General features: G+C 37.8%; 2 protein-coding genes across 2 annotated transcripts; one reads left to right on the forward strand and one right to left on the reverse strand.

Annotated features, from left to right (window-relative positions):
- Positions 1-463: 463 nt before the first annotated feature.
- LOC128244251 (nucleolar protein 12-like) lies at positions 464-7761 on the reverse strand. The gene is made up of 5 exons (XM_052962273.1): positions 7608-7761; positions 7259-7364; positions 4748-4915; positions 1083-1168; positions 464-660 (listed from the first exon to the last, which is right to left on the reverse strand). Exons 1-5 carry the CDS (start codon positions 7691-7693, stop codon positions 546-548), a joined length of 561 nt encoding a protein of 186 aa, XP_052818233.1. The 5' UTR covers positions 7694-7761; the 3' UTR covers positions 464-545.
- Positions 7762-12335: 4574 nt separating this feature from the next.
- On the forward strand, positions 12336-13451 carry LOC128216864 (lactosylceramide 1,3-N-acetyl-beta-D-glucosaminyltransferase A-like). The gene is made up of 2 exons (XM_052923564.1): positions 12336-12342; positions 12610-13451. Exons 1-2 carry the CDS (start codon positions 12336-12338, stop codon positions 13443-13445), a joined length of 843 nt encoding a protein of 280 aa, XP_052779524.1. The 3' UTR covers positions 13446-13451.
- The last annotated feature ends 12760 nt before the right edge of the window (positions 13452-26211 follow it).

Below are 26211 nucleotides of genomic sequence, written 5' to 3' on the forward strand. Positions count from 1 at the left end.
TAAACTTGACCCAAATGCTTGAACCACCGAGATGACCTGCAGAGCACATGTTTCGACAATGTACCTTAAAGCTTTGACAAGTGCATGTTTTCATATTCAGTAAAAACATAAATGAACAGGCGGCCGAGATGGGCCACATGAAAGCCTCTCATTATCCAACTACCTAATAGCAAAAAGTACTAAAAACCCTCTCAATTAAGTGTGCACTGTGGCATAAAGTCCTAAAATGCCAACCAAGAGTACCACCATTTTGAATAATGCCGCTGGCAGATGTTTTTTTTTTATTTACAGTTGTTAAAATTAAATTTAGAAAACTATATTCAAGTCTTAACTTATAACCTTGATATGTTTTAAGAAATTTTCACAAAAGTATTTACATTTGAATACACAAAAAAACACCGCTTAAGGGCCTTCAAAGCTATGGGACTTTAAAGGTGAAGGACTTAATTGTCAAGGCCATACAGAGGTGTTGTTTCCGTTTTATTTAAATTAGGTGAAAAATAAGTTTTACTGATTTTAATGTCAACATTTTGAAAACTAGGATGTTAATTTTGGAAAGTTTTCTTGTGCCTTTCCTTCTTAGACAATGTCTTTGTCGTCTTTTTCTGTGACTTCTTTTTTACGTGTTTTGATGTTTTGAAAATCTTGGTCTTGATGCTCCTGAAAAAATATAACACATGCATATTATGGTATTAAAGAAACAACTGCCTTTTTAAGCAGAAATAACATACAATCCCAATTTTTGCCCGCAATTTAGAACTACTGCACTTTGATCGTATGACACAACATTAATTATCTAAGTTTAATATAAGATCATTTTACTGCATATATGGCATTAACCTGGCAGACTGAACTGTTGATTGACACTGTAATCAAACTTAAGCATTCCAGTTCAATATTTATAAAACATGGTCACTTGGTTACACTTGCCATATTTCTGAGATTCTCCACTATTAAAGGGCAATTTGATCAACAGTGATCTTTATGTAAAATTTCATCATGGCTCAATGACAGATACATAATGCTTCGCCTCACCTTGCCTTTATTCTTATAACATAACTAATATTTTACTCCCTACTTACTTGAGAGCCTTGTCGTGTTTATTTAGAGAGACTGGCTTCTCCTCCTCAGGCTCACTATCATTGTGTTCACTGCCTGAATCAAGCACCTGAAACAGCCATTACAATAAGACTTTGAATTAATTAGCCTTGGGCAGTGGTTACAAACAGTTTAAATCTGAGGCTGGACTCGGATTAATTGTTTCGAGCTTCAAATCTTCTTTACAATTTTTGTTTAAAAAGACACAGACTCAGTCTCACTTTCTGTGAGTTTGCTACTGCGCTGTCTACTGGTACTTGGCAAACTTTTGTCTCAACTGTCTTGGGGGATAAGCAACTCAACCAATTGTACTGCTACCACTGTTTCAAGTTGCCAATATTGACTTACATGTTGCTATTACAATCATGATCTTGGAAAAAAGTGTAAATAAATGGCACTGTATATTTAGCAAGCATGAAAGTCAAGGAAAAAATAAAAACTTTGTAACACATGGTTAAGGCATCATGACTTATTTTACCTGTGCCAGCCCTTGTTAAGTCCGAGCCTTGTGCCAGCATGTCCAGCCTGGTTTAGTCCAAGCTTAGTGCCAGCATGTCCAACCAGGTCAATATCAGAGATGTCTGACAGGAATCATTTTACCTGATTAAGTCCATGCCTTGTGCCAGCATGCCCAGCCAGGTCAATATCAGAGATGTCTGACAGGAATCATTTCACCTGATTAAGTCCAAGCCTTGTGCCAGCATGTCCAGCCTGGTTAAGTCCAAGCCTTGTGCCAGCATGTCCAGCCTGGTTAAGTCCAAGCCTTGTGCCAGCATGTCCAGCCTGGTTAAGTTCAAGCCTTGTGCCAGCATGTCCAGCCTGGTTAAGTCCAAGCCTTGTGCCAGCATGTCCAGCCTGGTTAAGTCCAAGCCTTGTCCCAGCATGTCCAGTCTGGTTAAGTCCAAGCCTTGTGCCAGCATGTCCAGCAAGATTGAATCAGAGATGTCTGACAGGAATCATTTTACCTGGTTAAGTCCAAGCCTTGTGCCAGCATGTCCAGCAAGATTGAATCAGAGATGTCTGACAAGAATCATTTTACCTGGTTAAGTCCAAGCCTTGTGCCAGCATGCCCAGCATGGTCAATATCAGAGATGTCTGACAGGAATCATTTTACCTGGTTTAGTCCAAGCCTTGTGCCAGCATGCCCAGCAAGATTGAATCAGAGATGTCTGACAGGAATCATTTTACATGGTTAAGTCCAAGCCTTGTGCCAGCATGCCCAGCATGGTCAATATCAGAGATGTCTGACAGGAATCATTTTACATGGTTTAGTCCAAGCCTTGTGCCAGCATGCCCAGCATGGTCAATATCAGAGATGTCTGACAGGAATCATTTTACCTGGTTTAGTCCAAGCCTTGTGCCAGCATGCCCAGCAAGATTGAATCAGAGATGTCTGACAGGAATCATTTTACATGGTTAAGTCCAAGCCTTGTGCCAGCATGCCCAGCATGGTCAATATCAGAGATGTCTGACATGAATCATTTTACCTGGTTAAGTCCAAGCCTTGTGCCAGCATGCCCAGCATGGTCAATATCAGAGATGTCTGACAGGAATCATTTTACATGGTTAAGTCCAAGCCTTGTGCCAGCATGCCCAGCATGGTCAATATCAGAGATGTCTGACATGAATCATTTTACCTGGTTAAGTCCAAGCCTTGTGCCAGCATGCCCAGCATGGTCAATATCAGAGATGTCTGACAGGAATCATTTTACCTGGTTTAGTCCAAGCCTTGTGCCAGCATGTCCAGCAAGATTGAATCAGAGATGTCTGACATGAATCATTTTACCTGGTTTAGTCCAAGCCTTGTGCCAGCATGCCCAGCAAGATTGAATCAGAGATGTCTGACAGGAATCATTTTACCTGGTTTAGTCCAAGCCTTGTGCCAGCATGCCCAGCAAGATTGAATCAGAGATGTCTGACAGGAATCATTTTACCTGGTTAAGTCCAAGCCTTGTGCCAGCATGCCCAGCAAGATTGAATCAGAGATGTCTGACATGAATCATTTTACCTGGTTAAGTCCAAGCATTGTGCCAGCATGCCCAGCAAGATTGAATCAGAGATGTCTGACAGGAATAATTTTACCTGGTTTAGTCCAAGCCTTGTTCCAGCATGCCCAGCAAGATTGAATCAGAGATGTCTGACAGGAATCATTTTACCTGGTTAAGTCCAAGCCTTGTGCCAGCATGCCCAGCATGGTCAATATCAGAGATGTCTGACATGAATCATTTTACCTGGTTAAGTCCAAGCCTTGTGCCAGCATGCCCAGCATGGTCAATATCAGAGATGTCTGACAGGAATCATTTTACATGGTTTAGTCCAAGCCTTGTGCCAGCATGTCCAGCATGGTCAATATCAGAGATGTCTGACAGGAATCATTTTACCTGGTTAAGTCCAAGCCTTGTGCCAGCATGCCCAGCATGGTCAATATCAGAGATGTCTGACATGAATCATTTTACCTGGTTAAGTCCAAGCCTTGTGCCAGCATGCCCAGCATGGTCAATATCAGAGATATCTGACATGAATCATTTTACCTGGTTAAGTCCAAGCCTTGTGCCAGCATGCCCAGCATGGTCAATATCAGAGATGTCTGACAGGAATCATTTTACCTGGTTTAGTCCAAGCCTTGTGCCAGCATGTCCAGCAAGATTGAATCAGAGATGTCTGACATGAATCATTTTACCTGGTTTAGTCCAAGCCTTGTGCCAGCATGCCCAGCAAGATTGAATCAGAGATGTCTGACAGGAATCATTTTACCTGGTTTAGTCCAAGCCTTGTGCCAGCATGCCCAGCAAGATTGAATCAGAGATGTCTGACAGGAATCATTTTACCTGGTTAAGTCCAAGCCTTGTGCCAGCATGCCCAGCAAGATTGAATCAGAGATGTCTGACATGAATCATTTTACCTGGTTAAGTCCAAGCATTGTGCCAGCATGCCCAGCAAGATTGAATCAGAGATGTCTGACAGGAATAATTTTACCTGGTTTAGTCCAAGCCTTGTTCCAGCATGCCCAGCAAGATTGAATCAGAGATGTCTGACAGGAATCATTTTACCTGGTTAAGTCCAAGCCTTGTGCCAGCATGCCCAGCATGGTCAATATCAGAGATGTCTGACATGAATCATTTTACCTGGTTAAGTCCAAGCCTTGTGCCAGCATGCCCAGCATGGTCAATATCAGAGATGTCTGACAGGAATCATTTTACATGGTTTAGTCCAAGCCTTGTGCCAGCATGTCCAGCATGGTCAATATCAGAGATGTCTGACAGGAATCATTTTACCTGGTTAAGTCCAAGCCTTGTGCCAGCATGCCCAGCATGGTCAATATCAGAGATGTCTGACATGAATCATTTTACCTGGTTAAGTCCAAGCCTTGTGCCAGCATGCCCAGCATGGTCAATATCAGAGATATCTGACATGAATCATTTTACCTGGTTAAGTCCAAGCCTTGTGCCAGCATGCCCAGCATGGTCAATATCAGAGATGTCTGACATGAATCATTTTACCTGGTTAAGTCCAAGCCTTGTGCCAGCATGCCCAGCATGGTCAATATCAGAGATGTCTGACAGGAATCATTTTACCTGGTTAAGTCCAAGCCTTGTGCCAGCATGCCCAGCAAGATTGAATCAGAGATGTCTGACATGAATCATTTTACCTGGTTTAGTCCAAGCCTTGTTCCAGCATGTCCAGCAAGGTCAATATCAGAAATGTCTGTGATGGTGACTGTATGGTTTGGCAGTTCTGTCACTTGTCTCTCCGCAATCAGCTCAAGATCTGTGGGCAACTGCTGGTACCGAGTCTTCACCGTTTCAAACTCCTTCATCTGTAAAAGAAGAGTCAAGAACTAGTTGCAATAGATTGGGGTTTTTAAGCTGCAGGAAGTTTTCAAGTGGTTTATAGAGATTTTTCTGTGAAATAAAATTGATATTTCATAGCTTCAATCATTGAAAATATCGATTGGATATTTGTCTTTTGAAATTTAAGTCTGTTCTCAGTTTCAAATCAAAGTCCGCGCACACAAGGCTGGGACACAATTTCAACGCCATTATTTCCAAAATTACATTATGTGCACATACAAATTGGCCTATTTTTCTAAATATGTGTAATTAAATTACCTTTAATGCCAATTTCAGGCATATAAAAAAATTGTTTGTTTCAGTGTAAGAAACCTTGTGAACATCACGGTGCTCACTTGGTGAAAGATATTATGATCTTACACTGAAACAAACAATTATCCTCTATTTAATTTAATAATATGAGGATACTAACTGTAGCCCATATCATGATATACTGCCTCACTAAAGCATTTCATTGGTATAATAAAAATAATCATTTTTTGGAAGGAGGTATTTTGGGGAAACTACCCATACAGTACCCATTGTATTGGGAATTTGGTGTTGTTTTTACAAATCAATCAGTGTTCTAATTAGCACAAGTCCGCAAGTTAATCATTGATAAAATGTCTTCTGGCTTGACATACTATGCCAGTGTTTTTTAAGCAAAATTTAGTGTGTTAGATTTTATGTTGATTAAAATCATTAATTTGATGAATGTAAATAGCAACCAGCAAAATTATAAAAAAAACTATTATTGTCAAAAAGATCAGAAGTATCACCATAACTTATTGGGTAAGTTCAAACTGTTTAAAACTCAGGCACCAGTCCACAGTTTCAAGATAGTATTTATTGGTAGAGACTTTAGTTTGTCAGCAAGTTTATTATGGTGTGTTGGGGCCCATTAGATGCATAAACCACCCTGATACTGTAGTGCCTACTAGTGGAAGTGCATGGAAGGTCCCAGGCTCAATTCCCAAGGCACTTGGCATGAGAGAGGGTCTTCTGTAGCAAACAACTTCATACTAGTAAAAACCCAGGAAAGTTGAGTCCCATGTGTCAGTGCTTTACAATGGGCACGTGAAAGAACAAACTTCAAGGTAAGTATAGATTTGTTAAATAGCAAAGATATTCACTAAAATCTCCTTGTAACTCACTCAGTCTCTGAATTGTTCTGATACATAGATATGAAATAGATGGAAACTGCATTCACTAAATAATGCACGTCATTAAAAAAACCCAAAAAAACAACATTGGCAGCTGTGCTTGTGTGGTCCTCCATTTGTGCCATAATTGTGTAACTAATGCAGTACAGAGGCAACAACTTCATGGACAGAATTTGACCACTTATAGACATTTCCTGCATGTTACATGCTTTCACTGATTTAGTGTTACTACTTATAATGATTTGCAGTTGTAGAGTGTGTGGGTAATAACCAGCCTCTCAGTGAACTTATTTGGTAAGAACACTGTGCTATTGTTCCGGCGGTTGTGTGTTCGAACACCACACTTGGCACCCTTATCCTCCCAGGTTTAAAAATGAGTGGTTGCAGCTGTGAATGGCAGGTTTACTTAATGCATCAGTCAATTGTAACCATAGCTTTCCAAGGTTTGGGGAATAGCGAGACTTTGGCTTTCAGTCCAGCCAAAGGTAAAATCCCCATCCTGCTGGAACAAACTACTGGCTAAATCGCTGCCAAATGCCTCCACACCCCAGGGACCAGTCCCCGTTATTTTGGGCGCGACAAAACCACCGCATGCACGCGGCACTGGAGGGATAAAAACACGGCCCATTTCCCCGGCTATCCCCAGTATACCCCCGGTCCTTGGTACATAATGTTTGGTTCAGGGTAGCCACAATAATGCGCATTTAGGTAACTTTTTTAACATTTGGATATTCATTATGTTCCCTAAATGCCACAAGTCGACTATTTCATATCAATGTCAAATATATTCTTGAACTGAACCTCCTTAATACTAAACACTTTACTGTTGAATAACACTTTAATTATTTTAGCCAATACCTTTTACTTATTACACAAAAGTTTTTAATGAAACACAAATAATAAGTTTAATTCAGATCGACTTTTGTCAATAAAGCATCGCATTTTTAAACCATCCAGCAGGTGCCCGTTATCTTTCCGCTAAATATGCTTAGCACTGGGACCTGTCATTCTTGGCTAGGAAAACAACAAGTGCGATATGGACGCGTAGAGTCGCCAAATAAAAAATCTTCAAAGACTCTGAAGCGGCTGTTTATATGGACTAGGTTCAGGGAAACCCTAAACGTTGCTTTCTTCAATCTGTGACATTACTGTCAAAAAAGAAATCACCTTTTGCTTTAAAAGTTTTCTATCTTCTTTAATCATTCTTTGAACTTGTTCCTGCGCCTTCTTCCTTCTTTCATCTTTTCTTTTCCTAAAACCAGTCAGATAGTCCCTGAAATGTCAAAATCAACGTAAAAAAATATTAAAATGAATAACGTGTACCTGTAAAAGAAAAATCCTCTAATCATTATGCAAATGCTGTAAATGTTCGCAATAGTATTATATGCGCAGGGACCAGGTTGTTTATGCTGTCCGAAAACAGATGTTATCCAGGTACTAGTCAATTCACATATAAAACAATTAGGGAAGAAATTTATGTCCGAAAAAGTGAAGTTAAGAATCTGGAAATACCCACTTTCTAGCCTTTTCATCAAAAACTATCGTAGATTTAGTCTGTCTGTTCTTTTTTCTTAACTTTTTCTTCTTTTTGTCGAATCCCATGTTTTGTTTGTAAACAAAACCACGTGGTGTACAGTAAGGTACAATCCGCACTCACTCAATTCGAACCAAATCTTTTGTCTTGTTGTAAACTGGTACCCTATGTTACTTTTCGTTTCGTACAATAAAATAGAAAATGGGGGAAACTGTTTATTCTGGGGCGGTATGGGGCCAAACGGCCCAGTCGGCAGAAAGGTCCTGCTTGAATAGTTTGGTGTCCTTTCACTGATACTCACTATAAACTACCAACTTGAATCTGTCTCATGAATGGGTGCCTGATGGGCCAATTATGATTATGGATCAAGTGTCACAGACATGATGCAGTCTCAACAGTGGCGTAACTTGATCATAGAAGAATAGATAATAGGCACTCTATTATGTACAAAATAACACATGAACTATATTGCCATTCCCATCTCTGGGGGCTACCTTATCGCAATGACAGACCCTTCCAAACACTATATATATCACAGCTCCTCTTACAGATTTGTATCTGCTACCACAGACAACTATAAAATCCCATTCTTCACAAGAGCTGTCTTCCATTGGAACAACTTCCCACCCAACATAGTGGCCTGCCCTACCCTGAAACAGTTCAACCATGTAGGCTGTCAGTCAGAATGAACACTGTCTCGCCATTGAAGGGAGTTATCAAACTTCTTTTACTAACCTAATCTGAACCACTGGCACCGGATTTTCAAACTCAAAACATTTTTTTTTTTAAATCAAAAAAAATCTTATAATTCCTCACTAAAAATTCTAATACCGAATATGTGAAAAAATATTGAAAAAGTATTTTTTTAAATATGCATTTTGTACTGTATTATACAGTACAAAGTGCATATTTTTTTTTTTTAACCCAGCAGGGTTTTGACATAAATTTTTAAGAATATAGACAGATATTGGCCCGGTCCAAAATTGCAGGGTCCACGCATCGCCTACATGTACAGAACGTGGATTTATTTCTGCCGACATCAGTGTGAGTATACCACGTGATAAATTACATCATAATGCTACGTCGGAAGGCATTTTTTATGCTTCGAATGAAGATTTTAAACAAAGATCTTCACCATTTTTAATGAAACAAAGCGCAATCTTCGCCGCTTATAGAGCCCTGCCTTCGGTCCAGAATTGATTAGTTTCTTATAACACTTCGACAAACCTTTCCACAACAGTCTGAAGGAGTACTGTCAAAACATGATTTTGGAAACAGGTTTGTCGAAATGTTTGATGAAACTTATTACCATATCAAACTCCGATAATAAAGCAAATGCGGGACTCCTCAAAGGCATAGACTGCCCTTTGTTTCATTTAAAATGGTGTAGTAAAAGAAAAGTTATCTATGTTTCAGTGTGTGTTACGCTTTGTCTCCATCGTGTTTTCGTATTTTCGCCTTCGCGGTCAGTAGGGCGAAAACGCGAAAACACGATATTAATAGCGCGATAACGCGATATTTTTCGCATCGTGTTTTCGCGATCTCTTATCGTGTTTTCGCTTTATCGCATCGTGTTTTCGCGTCAAGGTATCGTGTTTTCGCGATTTCGCCCTTAGAACGATAGCGCGAAACCGCGCTGACCCTAACGGGACACCGTATTAAATAGCATTTTTTTCTTAACTTATATCTCGCAAAGACCAAAAAATCACAACTTATTAACAAATCCTCTCAATTGTACACTCCTAACCCTCGTGTAGGGTGTGTCTGCGTAAACACAGTCAACCTCGTTTCCACAAAGCACCCTACTAAAATATTTATAAGCTTCATCGTGGTGCATGTTTCCGTAGTTTGTGCATAAAGCAGTACCAGGTATGGGCGAGTCTAGAAATATATTTTAAGTTAACATTGCACCACTAGCGGATTTAGTGTTTGTGTGTATGTGTGGTGGAGGCCACCACCCCGTCTTAATATTGTCAGAGAAGTTATAAAAATCAATATCTGAGGGAGAAAAATACACCAAATTCATCATTGCAGACTGTTATTAGCCAACATATTAGTGAAGGTCACCCAGACCCTCATCCCCCTATGCCCATATTTAAAATTACAAATGTACTGTTTGGTTCTTGAATTTATGGTTGCTCCTTCTAACGCGAAATCTTGGAATCACCCATGTGCACTTAGGTCATCGTCACCTTTCATACAATGATATCTTGCGTCAGGTAATGCTTCTTGAATGCCACAGTTATTGGACCACAGATAAATTATAGATTCGTTGATAGAGACGTCAATGCTCAAATCATGTTCTACTATAGGCTAACTATTTGGGTCCTTTTCATGACTATAGAGAGGGCATTCTGTGTAATTATAAAACTCCACCTAATTAACCCATGAAATATTCACATTCATGTCCATTTCAGGTAGGAAGTAGCACGGGACGATGGCAGCTACAACAAAAAGCTTAATCTCGTGTATAACAATGTAAACGCTCTTAAATTGGTGCCTGATTCAAGCGATGCGTCAACATATTGCGTTTCAAATGGAAATTTTGAATTTTGTTTTCAGGGAACACTTATCAAATGGAATGTGTGTATTACACTTCCATATTGTCTACTAAACAGATGACATAAAAGTACAACACTCTTATATAACAATTTTGTAAGAACTTATTTGTTACATATAGGCATTTCATATATTGTAAAAAGAAAACATACATATCAAAATAACATCACATGTAATTGATCATGCATTACTTTCAAGTAACAAGGTCTGTGACTGGCGTTAGCAGTGTATATTATGTATGTACGACACGTTGTTATTCATTCATTCTGTCATACAAATACATTTACATATATATCAATATATGTATATCTTTTTCTAACACGATTTGAAAACAAATTTATTTTGTAAAGCATAATGAAAAGTTGTATTCCGTTCCAGATGATAACAAATTTATATTATTTATTTTAACACAATTAAAAGGTAATTGTGAAAAAATATGTATCTTCAAAACGTATTTATGGCCAAGTAAATATAAAATCTACTGAAAAATATTTTTTTCAACACAACGCAATATATAAAAGTAGAATGTTAATGTTATATACATATTCCATATGACCTCATATAAACATATATATTATAAGTTGTGTATGTATCGTTTCTCTGTCCATATGGTATTGTTGTGTTGTTGTTTTCTTTGAATGTAAAGAAGATATACATTTTTTATCAGAAGGTCTCGAATCGTGGAGCTTTTATTTGTAATGAATACTTAATTTGGCATTCGCGTGATCGGTATCATTACAGCGTTCTAGCCAACCCGTGTGGAAATCACCTTGTCCAGGGTGCCGTTAACAGCGATTCGTTGGTCCTGATATGGTGCAGAATGAAAGGGTTGTTCCAAAGTTACAGTGTTTTATGCAATTTTGATTGTTCCGATAGTACTAAATGTGAACATCTATCATTATTATTATTGCTCTTGTTGTTGCTTTTGTTGTTGTAGTTGTTGTTGTTATTATTTCTAATAATAATAATAATAATAATAATAATAATGATAATAATAATAATAATAATAATAATAATAATAATAGTATGATTTGGTGTTTACCATTTATTTTTAAAGTGACACTCTTATTCATAATCAATACATACACATGTATAACAAAAAAATAAATTTTGAGTGATATTCTTAGACCACTTCCTAAATAATGCATTTATGGAAAAAATATTAACTACTAATAACAATATTATAACCGTGTATTTAATAGCTGAAAACGCTAAAATATTAAATGCCTGGTGAGTGCTAATAGATTTACTATGATCTACTATTGTTTCATAAGGTAGAAATACCGTGTTTTCTGTACAATTCTTTCAAATTAAACTGGTATCCGTCTTTAGAACCATTGTTTTCGACATTTGTTCATCCTTTTTTAATTAAAACAATTTTATTAAATATGTTAAATCTTATTTGGGAATAATAGTGCATCTTTAAATTTTAACGTATTCGAGTTAAATTATCAGCGCATATACATTGTGCATATCGATTAAGACTGTTTCTTAAGATTAATTAATGCAGTAAAATCAATGCAAAACGTTATGTCGTGGTTAAGCAATGATTTAGGCGTATAGACTCTACAATCCGTTATAATGTCGATAATTTGTAACCGCCCCTTCTCCCTGATGGTTGTTAGTCGACAGATGATAAAAGCGACCTGATGGAACTACGTAAGAATCATTGAAACTTGGCACTCAGATAAGACAGAGTATATGGATAAATATCTTTGGAATATACAACCAGTATGTTAAGATGTAGTGGACATATGCTTGTTTTGCGTGCTGTGGAATGTCTACACTTTAATTCCAGATGACATGTAAGTACTTACGGTAAAACCATGCTTTGCAAATATTATTTAAAACACGTTTCCTGAATATATACGGAAATGGTTTGCAAACTGAATATTTTTATACAAATGAGACGAATTGCAAAATCTAAAGAACTTGTAAACAGGTTGTTTTTGTCTTTTATTCAAAGTTTGCATTAATATATTTTAAAACAGATATGTTTATGGTAGAAGACTGACGATTTTTATTTTATTTCAGTGAGAAGAACTCTGACAATGTCTTGCAGACCAAAAGTAGGGGTGCTACTGTGTGCAGTGGTCCTAATCTTCCTGGTACAAAAAACAATATACTTCACTTGGGAAGGACACATAAGACATGAGGAGCATTTGAGACAATTAGAAAAAGATAAGAGCCTTGCGAAAATCAAAAGGATATCAAGCAACTTTGCTTCGTTTCAAAGGAAATATACGTTCCAGTCAAAACATTTTACAGACCAGGCAAAAGACGACGCTGTAAGCTTTACGCGAAAACCTTCCGAACATTTCTAACAAAACAAAGTCTGACTTGAAGGAGAGGACTCCCGAGGAATTGAATTCTAGAGACAGTTATCGATACTATATTTCTGATACTGTGAGAGATGACTTGCAAGATGTCTATGTAAATTTACACAAGTACGAATATACTCTGAACAATAAATACGCCTGCAACGGAAATGTCCTCGCTGTTATTTTGGTTAACAGCGCTCCAGACAAACCCTCGGAAAGAATGCAAATACGGAACACATGGGGATCTGTTAGATTTCACTCCGGAGCTACGGTTGTGACTCTCTTTGCTATTGCTCAGACCGAGGATGACAAGCTGCAATCACACATTGAAAGTGAAAGTAAGCAATACGTCGATATCATACAGGGTAATTTCTTAGATTCATACAGAAACCTAACATATAAAACCGTGATGGGACTCGACTGGGTTCACAAGTTTTGCAACCACACAAAGTTTGTGCTCAAAGTTGACGATGACACACTTATTGACACGTATCATCTTGTGGACTACCTGTTGCAAAGGTCGCCTGATGGTGATATCGAGGATTTCCTTTATTGCTCAACTTTTAGGAACCAAGGCCCAATACGACGCTCTGATGATAAGTGGTTTGTTCCAATGACTGAATATCCCTACTCTAAGTATCCACCTTATTGCGAAGGATTTGCGTACATCATGTCCTACGATGTCAGTAAAAAGCTATATGAAGCAACAGAAACCGTAAAGATATACTGGATTGACGATGTCTATCTAACAGGACTTGCGGCTATCCAAGCACGGATAACACACACGAATATGGAGAGTGGTCATTCATATAAATTATTAGATACTGACAATCTTTCAAAAATAGTTCAGTCTTCTTTGTTTTTGCTTGCTAAATATGACAGCATGAGGCCAAATTGGGACAGGGCATGGGATGATATTAAATCTCTTCATAAAAAGTGATAAAATGCCCACCACTGTATGTGCTCTGTGCTTGTCCGTGTTTCACTTTTATTTAACCCGATTGTAACTTCGAACACTGACATTTGTTCGTGTTATTTCTTTTCTCATGTAAAAATATACTGTCCATTTATGTTTTCACTCAAGAAATATAAATTTTACTTATTTTTATACCAGAATTGGAGGAAATTGCACGACCGAGAAACAAAGGGATTTCTCATTCTCTGTTCTCGATCGGGAAACAAAATCCTCTTTTTTCATAGAATTTTCTATGCATTAGAATATTTCGTATACGAAAAATCTAAAACCAAAGCTGTGTAGTTGAAAGACAGATCTAAAATCCTATCGTTCAAATGGTTTATTGTTTTAGTTTCCCAATTGCGATCAAAGTAGCTTGACTTGAAGCGTGCATGAAAAAAATGAAACTTGAAGACAACACTACCTCATGCATTGTAATCATGATATTCACCTCGGTTACTGTTCTAGTAACTATATTATTATTATTATTATTATTATTATTATTATTACATAAAATTATGTTTGGAGAAAAGGTCATAGTTTTATCACGACCAGAAGTATGCTAATGATGACGTTTGTGACCATGTAAAAAGGCTTCTATCATTCTAATAGACTTGACCGTAAAACAGAGTTAATGTTAATGTTAAACCTGACACGTGTAACCCTTCAGTCCTGGTGTAGGTTTGGTTGTTGCTTTTTCAATGATTATACACACCTTCGTACAGCCTAGGTTTCATACACACATGCATGTGTTTGACTGCTGTATTTAAAACATTACTTATATATTCGTTGTTCCTTTTCTACGTCCACCCAAGAGAAAAAAAATAGTTCGTAGCCCATCTGAACACGTAGTAAGAAGTGACCAAGGTGTTTGATCTAAAACCGGAAAACCAATGGCCAGTTCCTGTTAATAATTCGTTGATATGCTATAATGGTGACCATTAAAAGAAGTTCCATCCAGGCATTTTATCTTCGCCCGTTTTTTTAAATTTCTAAAAATACATTGATAATTGCATATTGCCCGTATGGTAGAATTTATTTTCAAGTACATATAACACAATATGGGCTCAAAACACAGGTATAATTTAACCATTTTGGTAAATCTTTCAAACACACAGCAGTATATTCAAAAGAGCGTTTGAACGTTCTAATGATATCAAGTACTGTATGAGTATTGAAAACCCTAAACGTCTGTATCTATATTCAAGATACTTGTATTAAAACAATAAAAACAACAGGGACTAGCCCAATAGTCTTACCTTGTACCAAGATCATGTGTAAACCCTCAGGGACCGAAGCCATACAAATACGTCCGACACACAACAATATACTACAACAAACATTCCTAGTACATATATATCAATATTAGATTGCTTTGTAGATACTTCTAGTACCACGACTTATCGAGAAGGTTCATTATATGGAAATTGAAATAAAACAAAGAACATGTCCTTACTGCCATAGTTTCATTAATTTGCTAAATATTTTTTGTACATTGGCCAACATAAAAAATCGACGTACGGCCATTTGCCACGTGTATACAGATTTGAGATCATTGAAGTCAGGCTTAACCCTTTATTTAAACCTCCCAATTTAGCGAATGAGAACCTATCATTTTCTACTGGACATATGTGGATTGATTACTGGATAGCGTGTGTAAACAGGACCGCCTGATTCCACATATGAACTTATGTCGCAACTTAGCTAAGAATGTTCGACCGCCTGATTGGATTGTTATTATAACAGTCTGATTGGTTTAAGGGATTTTAGGCGGGAATATAGTCTCGTCTAATTTTTCTTAGTGAAACTGGCCCCTGGAACTTACTTGCAGATTTAGCGACCAAAAGGTCCTGAGTTCGAATCTAGCCAATACTAACGTTAACCGTTTTTTCCTTCTCTTTATTTTTTTTTTATATAATATTATAATTTCCGTTTTAACCATGGTACTTATATGAAAAATAAAACATTTATTTATTATTATTATTATTATTATGTATTACTTCAAATGTATAACCATTAAATGGGCCATCAAATTCGCATGTACATATGCGTTTATTTGAACATATGGCCCCGATTTCTCGAAACTTCATTAATTTAACAGGAATAAGTAGCTTATTTCAATTAGCCAAAATACATATTGAATTTGAATTTGACATATAAAAATTGGTACATGTATAGTGTAGTGTAATAATCATAAATATAAGTTAACTTTTAAGTCTCAAAATGTTTAAAATAAGTTATTATACCGCAAATTATAAAGAGAAAAAAACTGAGCTCAGCAAGTTCCTGCAATAAGGGACTTAAGAAATTGCCTGCTTAGGCTAATATAATAATTATTAGGCGTCTTCAAAGTTAGCAAAATTAGTATTGATTGGTCAATATTCATTAAATGTTATTTGATTAATCAAATCTCTGTATATCGTGAAGGTTTTATGTATGTGATTGTTCTGAAATAAGGTGTGTCATAGTGCTTAGTTATTTTAGTCCAGTACGAAATTATCTTGCATTAATAATTGAGTGTGCTTATGATAATGACCTTGATCTTCTGGCCTAAGAGACTTCTATGGACACAACTAGTCCTGACCACAAAACTGAGATAATAGTTTGACCCATAATCTATTTGTTCTACTGACAGGTGTGACCATTTACTCGTCACGTATAAGGTTCGGTTATACACACAACCTTACTGTTATGCTGTTGTTGTTTTCTATATCACCTCCATCCTTCCGAATCGATATTTAATTTAAATATGTGTCTATTCAGTATAGCGAGATACAAAAAGGCACATACAATATGTATGACAAATATATTGTATCTGAACAGGAAGGCAAACATAGAGTTCGAGTCCATGTTGGGGTTATTCCGGATATTAGAAACTACTTTAAGTCAAAAAGTATACTGATCATGTGAAGCAGATTTCTAGGCATGATTATGCATATCATATGAGTTGGTTAAATATGTTGAACTCTAGAAACATTATAAAACTTAAAAACTGAAGACGGCATGCTGCAAAGATTGACTTGCAGATGTAAACTGTAACCAAGGATACACATATACCGCGTCTTCAAATTTTTTTTTTCTTCAATCCAATATTTGTCAAACAGTATAGTTGTAGCAGTAAAATTCTGGACCTCGTAAAGAGAATGCCGATTTCTTCAAAAGAGAAGTCGTTAGTTGTTGAAATATTTGGGAGAGGTCGTAAGTTGTTGCAGTATTTGGGAGAGGTTGTTAGTTGTTGCAGCATTTGAGAGAGGTCGTTAGCTGTATCAGTAATAAAGAGGGATCGCTAATTATTGCAATATATGTGAGGGGTTGTTATTTGTTGTAACATTTAAAAGAGATGGTGTTGCGGTAATTGGAAAAGCTCGTTAAATGTTGCATTTTTGGGAGAGGTCGTTAGTTGTTGCATTTTGGGGGAGAGGTCGTTAGTTGTTGCATTTTTGGAGAGAGGTTGTAGGTTGTTGCAGTATTTGGGAGAAGTCATTAAATGATGCAAAGTGTTTGGGAGAGGTCGATAGTTGATGCAGTATTTGGGAGAGGTCGATAGTTGTTGCAATACTTTGGAGAGGTCGTAAGTTGTTGCAAATATTTTGGAGAGGTCGTTAGTTGTTGCAATATTTTGGAGAGGTCGTTAGTTGTGTCAATATTTTGGAGAGGTCGTAAGTTGTTTGCAGTATTTTGGAGAGGTCGTAAGTTGTGGCAATATTAGGAGAGGTCGTTAGTTGTTGCAATATTTTGGAGAGGTCGTAAGTTGTGGCAATATTTTGGAGAGGTCGTAAGTTGTGGCAATATTTTGGAGAGGTCGTTAGTTGTTGCAATATTAGGAGAGGTAATTAGTTGTTGCAATATTTTGAAGAGGTCGTTAGTTACTGCAATATTTTGGAGAGGTCGTTAGTTGCTGCAGTATTAAGGAGAGGGCGTTAGATGATGCAGTATTTTGGAGAGGTCGTTAGTTGTTTCAGTATTTTGGAGCGTTCGTTAGTTGATGCAGTATTTGGGAGAGGGCGTTAATTGATGAAGTGTTTTGGAGAGGTCGTTAGTTGTTGCAATATTTGGGAGCGTTCGTTAGTTGTTGCAGTATTTGGGAGAGGGCATTAGTTGTTGCATTATTTAGGAGAGGTTGCTAGGTATTGTAATATTTGGGAGTGTTCGCTAATTATTACAATAGTTTGGCTATCTTATCAACGAGCTAAAACACAGTATCGATTCAGATAGATGTAAACGTTGAAAAATAGATGACCAAAATGCTCAAGCAAAAAGTTACGCCAAGTGGTACGGTGTTTCGCTAGGTGTGATGTAAAAATTCCGTTTTTTTTGGCCTAAAATGGTTTTGCTGAGCGTTCCAAGACCATGAAACAACCCTTTTGTGCTACCGCTAAATTTGTGTATGTTTGTATGTGTCCTGCCTTTTGTTATGCGTGACTCTACTTTAGAAGATCATAACATATATTGTGGTCATGAATGAATAAACCGGACAGTCAGAACCAGAAAAAAGCACCTCCATATATTAGGTCCCAATAAAACCGTACAGCAACAAAACATTCTGAAAGCGTCTGTTTTATTTACATAAACACCTTAAAAGCACTTCAAAGACATGAAATATGTATGAGATATTTATTAAGAAAGTTATACATTGTATTTTGTTATCCATAAATATTTTGCATCAACATCAAACTGGTTGGGATGGTTCAGTATGCTTAATAGTACAGCGAACTCCCTTGATGCATGCTACCTCTTTTTATGGTTAACTATAATTCTACTCCAAGCCTCACCCCAGTTCGTTCTTAATGCATTATGTTTTGCAAACAGAAACATTGAAGTGTCCATATCGTGGTCAATATGTTCTTGCTGCATGAGATTATAACTGTGAGTGTTCACCATATCCGTATGGGTAATGTTTGCCTTTAATGGTAAAAACCCAGTTACATAAACGTCGTCTAGCCAAAGATATGATACCAATTTTGTTGCGTCTAACAATTTGGACGCAGTTTCAGAAGATATAATGTAAGCAAAACCCTCACAGTGTGGAGGAAATTTGTCATACGGGTAGTCATTCTTTGTTACAAAGAATTCATCAGCTGGATTTCTAGACGGTCCATGGTCGTAGAAAGTTGAACAATACAGAAAGTCTTGTGTTTGGTTCTGTTCACGTGCGAGAAGGAATTCAATTAAATGGAATGGATCCACCAACGTTTTGTCGTTTGTGAAAAGAGTATACTGCGCGTATTTACAGTTTTGTTTCAACCAAGACAACCCCATAATGCTTTTGTATGTCTGATTCTTAACACTGTCGACAAAGTCACCTTGAATAATGTCGCCATATTGGGCACTTTCTTTAAATAGTTCTTCATTCAAGTCGTTGGTGGCATATCTATCCTTTCCAACAATAAAACGTGATAATATGTTCCTTCCTTTGTGGTTCTTAACCGATCCCCAGGTGTTTCTTATTTCCTTCCTTTCTACGAAGTGTTGCGGTGCGGTTTTGACCAAAACTAGAGTAAATACAGAGTCAGAACAGGGTTCCGTATCAAGGAGATAAGTGAACGTGTGGTGGTTAATAAGTGGGTTATGAACTTCTGCCGGATCGACCATAAGAACTTTGTCCATATATTCCTCCATGATATCGGTAGAGGTAGTTGGTGCGCTGTTAAAGGCAGCAAAGAACTGGCACAAAACAAGGGCAACTATTGTTGCCATCTTCTGAAAAGAAAATGAATTAACTAAATACATACACAATTTAAGGATGGTAAAGGCTTGAAGACAGTTCGCATGTTGTTGCAGTTAACTAGGACGTCTTCATGGATAAGTTGCAGTTTTACATGCATGACTTTCTCGTATGACACACTCACACACTCACGCACACGCAAACACACACGCACACACATATTTATATGTTTATAGTTTCAGTTTCAGTTTCAGAGCGATATCTCTTATCAAAATTCATGTTTAATGTATTATCATATTTCAGACAAAAACAAACAAACAAACTTACATATCCTTCCCCTTGGTAGTTGTTTGAAGTGGTGAACAAGATCTGTGCAGTCGATAAGGTAGCTGAACATATAGGTTTGGTGAGTGAGAGAGCTGTCTTATATATGTTGGAAGCGCCTAAAAGGGCATTAAAGATTTATATGTTTACAAATTCACAACGTCCCTGAAAAGACACATGATAAAGCATTCCGTGTAATAGCTGTGCAAATGCGCCATCAGTTGTGATTTTAATTAATGGAGGGAGCTATCAAATGTTGTTTGAAAAAGTGTTTATGGGATAGCATTGCATGCGAACTCGAAATAATTGCATTTAATTGCATTCTTGATTTGGCTTCAAGATATCTTTCTATACATCTAATTTATTTGTGAACCCTTTTATCCCAAACAAATAAAAGTTATTTTGTACTTTTTTAGACGTTAACACGTGCTGGATAGGCCAATACGGCTAAATGATGAAAAGAACATTATTCTGTTGGCGCGTATTTATTGTTAGTTTTCACCGTCACGATAATAACAAACTTCATTCTCTTGGATGCCATCATATATTGCCGTCACCGTAACAACGTACATCATTCTCTTGTATGCCATCATTAATCACCGTAGCAACATACTCCGTTCGCTTGTATGCCATCATTTATCCCCGTCACCGTAACAACGTAATCCGTTTCTCTTGGATGCCATCATTTTTATTCTCCGTCACCGTAACAACATACTCCGTTCTCTTGTATGCCATCATTTTTAATCTCCGTCAACGTAACAACGTACTCCGTTCTCTTGGATGCCATCATTTTTAATCTCCGTCAGCGTAACAACGTTCTTCGTTCTCTTGGATTCCATCATTTTAATCACCTTCACCGTAAAACGTACTCCATTCTCTTTGATGCCATCAATAATTCCCGTCACGGTAACAACGTACTTCGTTCTCTTGGGTGCCATCAACTATCTCCGTCACGGTAACAACGTACTTCGTTCTCTTGGATGCCATCATTTATTACCGTCACCATAACAACGTACTTCGTTCTCTTGGATGCCATCATTAATCCCGTCACGGTTACACGTACTTCGTTCTCTTGGATGCCATCATTTATCCCCGTCACCGTAACAACGTACTCCGTTCTCTTGAATGTCATCATTTATCCCCGTCACCGTTACAACGTACTTCGTTCTCTTGAATGCCATCATTTTTATTCTCCGTCACCGTAACAACGTACTCCGTTCTCTTGGATGCCATCATTAATCACTGTCACCGTAACAACGTACTCCGTTCTCTTGAATGCCATCATTTTTATTCTCCGTCACCGTAACAACGTACTCCGATCTCTTGGATGCCATCATTTATCCCCGTCACCGTAACAACGTTCTTCGTTCTCTTGGATGCCATCATTTATTACCGTCACCGTAACAACGTTCTTCGTTCTCTTGGATGCCATCATTTATTACCGTCACCATAACAACATACTTCGTTCTCTTGGATGCCATCATTTATTACCGTCACCATAACAACATACTTCGTTCTCTTGGATGCCATCATTTATTACCGTCACGGTAACAGCATGCTCCGTTCTCTTGGAGCACTGGAATGGTGCTGGTCTTTAGCACTAGACATATATGTATTTTGTTATATTTGATTTGCATTGTAACATGTATTATGGGCTAGACGGCCTTTTATTGAATAAACTTTCGTTCGACTGATGCCAGTGACTGTAATACTGGACCGATGCCTGACTGTAATACTGGACCGATGCCGGACTGTAATACTGGAACGATGCTGAACTGTAATACTGGACCAATGCTTGACTGTAATACTCGACCGATGCTGGACTGTAATACTAGACCAATGCCGGACTGTAATGCTGGACCGATGACTGGACCGATGCCGGACTGTAATGCTGGACCGATGACTGGACCGATGCCGGACTGTAATACTGGAACGATGCTGGACTGTAATACTGGACCAATGCTGGACTGTAATACTGGACCGATGCTGGACTGTAATACTGGACCGATGACTGGACCGATGCTGGACTGTAATACTGGACCGATGCCTGACTGTAATACTGGACCGATGCTGGACTGTCATACTGGACCGATGCCGGACTGTAATACTGGACCGATGACTGGACCGATGCCGGACTGTAATACTGGAACGATGCTGAACTGTAATACTGGACCAATGCTTGACTGTAATACTCGACCGATGCTGGACTGTAATACTAGACCAATGCTGGATTGTAATACTGGACCGATGACTGGACCGATGCTGGACTGTAATACTGGACCGATGCTGGACTGTAATACTGGACCGATGCTGGACTGTAATACTGGACCGATGACTGGACCGATGCTGGACTGTAATACTGGACCGATGCCTGACTGTAATACTGGACCGATGCTGGACTGTCATACTGGACCGATGCCGGACTGTAATACTGGACCGATGACTGGACCGATGCCGGACTGTAATACTGGAACGATGCTGAACTGTAATACTGGACCAATGCTTGACTGTAATACTCGACCGATGCTGGACTGTAATACTAGAGCAATGCCGGACTGTAATGCTGGACCGATGACTGGACCGATGCTGGACTGTAATACTGGACCGATGCTGGACTGTAATACTAGACCAATGCTGGACTGTAATACTGGACCGATGCTGGACTGTAATACTGGACCAATGACTGGACCGATGATGGACTGTAATACTGGACCGATGCTGGACTGTTATACTGGACCGATGACTGGACCGATGCTGGACTGTAATACTGGACCGATGCCTGACTGTAATACTGGACCGATGCTGGACTGTCATACTGGACCGATGCCGGACTGTAATACTGGACCGATGACTGGACCGATGCCGGACTGTAATACTGGAACGATGCTGAACTGTAATACTGGACCAATGCTTGACTGTAATACTCGACCGATGCTGGACTGTAATACTAGACCAATGCCGGACTGTAATGCTGGACCGATGACTGGACCGATGCTGGACTGTAATACTGGACCGATGCTGGACTGTAATACTAGACCAATGCTGGACTGTAATACTGGACCGATGCTGGACTGTAATACTGGACCGATGACTGGACCGATGCCGGACTGTAATACTGGAACGATGCTGAACTGTAATACTGGACCAATGCTTGACTGTAATACTCGACCGATGCTGGACTGTAATACTAGACCAATGCTGGATTGTAATACCGATGACTGGACCGATGCTGGACTGTAATACTGGACCGATGCTGGACTGTAATACTAGACCAATGCTGGACTGTAATACTGGACCGATGCTGGACTGTAATACTGGACCAATGACTGGACCGATGATGGACTGTAATACTGGAACGATGCTGGACTGTATTACTGGACCAATGCTGGACTGAAATACTGGACCGATGTTGGACTGTAATACTGGACCAATGCTGGACTGTAACACTGGACCGATGCTGGACTGTAATACTGGACCGATGCTGGACTGTAATACTGGACCGATGCTGGACTGTAATACTGGACCATTGCTGGACTGTAATACTGGATCGATACTGGACTGTAATACTGGACCGATGCTGGACTGTAATACTGGAACGATGCTGGACTGTAATACTGGACCAATGCTGGACTGTAATACTGGATCGATGCTGGACTGTAATACTGGACCGATGCCAGGCTGTTATACTGGACGATGCCGGACTGTAATACTGGACCGATGCTGGACTGTAGCACTGGATCCCTTCAACAAATGTTGTCTTTAAAGTCAATGATTTTGAAAAACGTTTATAACGCTATTCAACAAAATACTGTATCTTGGTTGATTGAGATTATCATGTGATGCAACCCATCTGCTGAGTAAGAGTCTCTGTTGGTGAGTGGATAAAGCATAGCTTTCTAAGGAGGTTCTTGGCCTTACCGGCGTTGGTTCGGTCCCCACTACAACCAGGGTTATTTTATACTGTTTTTCCAATTGTATTTTTTTTTGCTGCATTTTCGGTATCATAGATTAAAAATCATAATTCACTAGTAAGTTCTTTCAGGTGAATTGCCGGGATAATTATGTTTAGCGCCAAACATGAGCGAGTTTACATGGGCATTACAACACATTAAGTTATTGTCACTTCTAACTTAAGTTTCATGCGAATATCTTCAAAGATTTTTGGGTAACCTATAAGGTTAGAGATTCGCCTAGCCTTTTCAGACCATCAAAGGGATTTCCTGAGCCAGCGTTGTGTATATTGGTTTTTGTAACATGTCAACCAAGTTTCATGTGAACAGCTTGAACTGATTATTTTGTATTGGCCGAGATTAATGTTCGAATGTTAAAAAAAGGTTGAATGATCTTGGATTTTGGATTCAATTAACTTGATATCATGCTGATTACTAAGTCAAAAGTTATAGAATGCTTATACGACCAGCATGTGCAAAATTGGTATGGATATATGGAAAAAGGACGATTTAGGAATATACCTAGATATGATAAAATGTGTCAATTGTAATCTGAATATGATTGAAAATGAACACCTTTTAATTCGTGTATGCCCATTTTAAACTGATATTAAAAATATGTGTGTACTTTTATAATATCGCCACTGGTTAGTTCAGCAAAAATGTAGTTTGTGAAGTGCTCTGAGAATACATCTTTGATTCGAAAACATGCGAAGTATGCTTATTTCGACACTGAAAATGTAAAAAAATGCTACATCTTGATAGATGCAAGTTAATCTTATGTAATTATGTACATCTTTTTATGTAATCAAACAAATCATTACCACATTGTAATATTTACTGTGAATTTATATTATATGTTTTTTTGTTTGTTTTTTTGTTTGTTTTTTTTTTTTTTTTTTTTTTTTTTTTTGGGGGGGGGGGGGGGGGGGGGGCGCTATGGACACGTTTATGGTTTATGCCTAATAAATGCCCGGTTCTGTTCAGTTTCATCACGATTCTGCCGACGTCGACCTTTTTTCTTCGCACAAAAGACAACCAAAGAAAAGCAGTTTATGTACATGTACTGATGAAAAATTATTTATTTATCACTTGTTTAATTAATGAAAACAAAAATAGACTCTACGTACAACATGTGGTTCATTATCTTCCTGCGATTAATTTTGCATGCTTAACATCCATTGATGATAATGTATGTAGTTAGGGTTGCCACGATATACCGGTATACCGGTATATCGCGGTACGAAGCCAAAAAAAATCGTACCGCGGTACAACATTAGCGTACCGGTTTTTTTCCATTAAAATTCAATTTTCAAAACTTATCGGTCTTTTCATAATTTGGATGTCTCCGGATCGCCGTTCACCGTACCGATCAATTTGTTACCGATCAATTTTGTGTTTTCGTACAGTTTATAGTGTTGTTTTTAAACGTAACAGTTAATAATTGTGTTTCATTATAGTTACGTTATGATAAACAATAAGCACAGCGGGAGATATAGTTACCGCCCAGAGATCTTGCCTAGCTTCAGATCTTGTAGACATGTTACTCTGTTGTAAGAACAACTGTCAGAAATGTGACTAAGTAACGAAGGACTTGAGACAGTCTAATTACTATGTGTGGTCTTAGTGTTAATTGTTTACATATTTCTAATTAAAGAGTGAAATGATATAGAAGTTTTGAACTCCGTGATGGTTTTATTGTTGTGTTTGGTTCATTTGTTTTTAGTTAGATATGTTCTAGTCAGCATATGATATCATATCTATAAATTGTTTAAGCAGTTTGCTGTTTTGAATAAAAATGTTCCAATTCGAAACAATATTATTAATACATAAAAATATCGCGGTACGTATCGCGATACGCTGCTCTTGTATCGCGATACGGTATTGGCGTATCGTGGCAACCCTATATGTAGTATACGCTGAATTGAATTAAAACACTTTAAATAACCTTTCCAAAAGATATACTTTTCAATAGCTAACAGAAGCATTACTACACAATACAATATGCCTCCAATTTGAATTAATTAACATCAGTCAATATTACTTGTAATTTAAGTTAACCAATTTTTGTAAAACTGTGACACGATAATACAATTATCAAATTACTTCGATAGTGTTAACTAGTATTTTTTTCTCTTTAAATTGACCTAGTTTTCTATACTAGTCTTTATAACAAAGCATTTTTGTTGACCTTTTTTGGCTAATGAATACCTTCTATGAGCCGTTATGCAGCAAGTCTTTAACTTGTTCCAATATCAGTTTGCAAAATATATCTTGACCATGGTCTTAAGTAAATAAGTCATAATAATACACCACTAACTTCGGATGTATCTGCTTCCTGACTGGTTCCTTACTCCAAAACGTTGGAAACCTAAGTAATGTTGGGTGGTTTAAAATAAGGTAATAAAACATAAATCTTTTTCACGAAACAATAGGCCAAAACTATTGAAAATGTTACTGACAGGGATATTACTGGGATATCACTTAACTAAAGACTCTCCTATCACTTACGTCAAACTGGCAATTCCAATGAAACCTTATATGGACAATATTACTGCATTGGTTTATTACTGAGAGACGTTTATGGAAATGATTAATATTATTTTTGTACAGAAAAGTACAGGAGGGCAATGTAAATCTGAATAAATAGTATTAAATGGTGTGACTATGGTTTAAGTATGTTAAGAATGACAAAGCAATCCTGCTACTCAAACATAAAATATTCACATATATATTTGTATTTGAAATCAGGTAATAATAATTACATCTATAATTATATAATAAGTAATTGTAAATTATTTCAAGGCACATC

Source organism: Mya arenaria, chromosome 2, assembly GCF_026914265.1.
Source record: "Mya arenaria isolate MELC-2E11 chromosome 2, ASM2691426v1".
Taxonomy (NCBI): Eukaryota; Metazoa; Mollusca; class Bivalvia; order Myida; family Myidae; genus Mya; species Mya arenaria.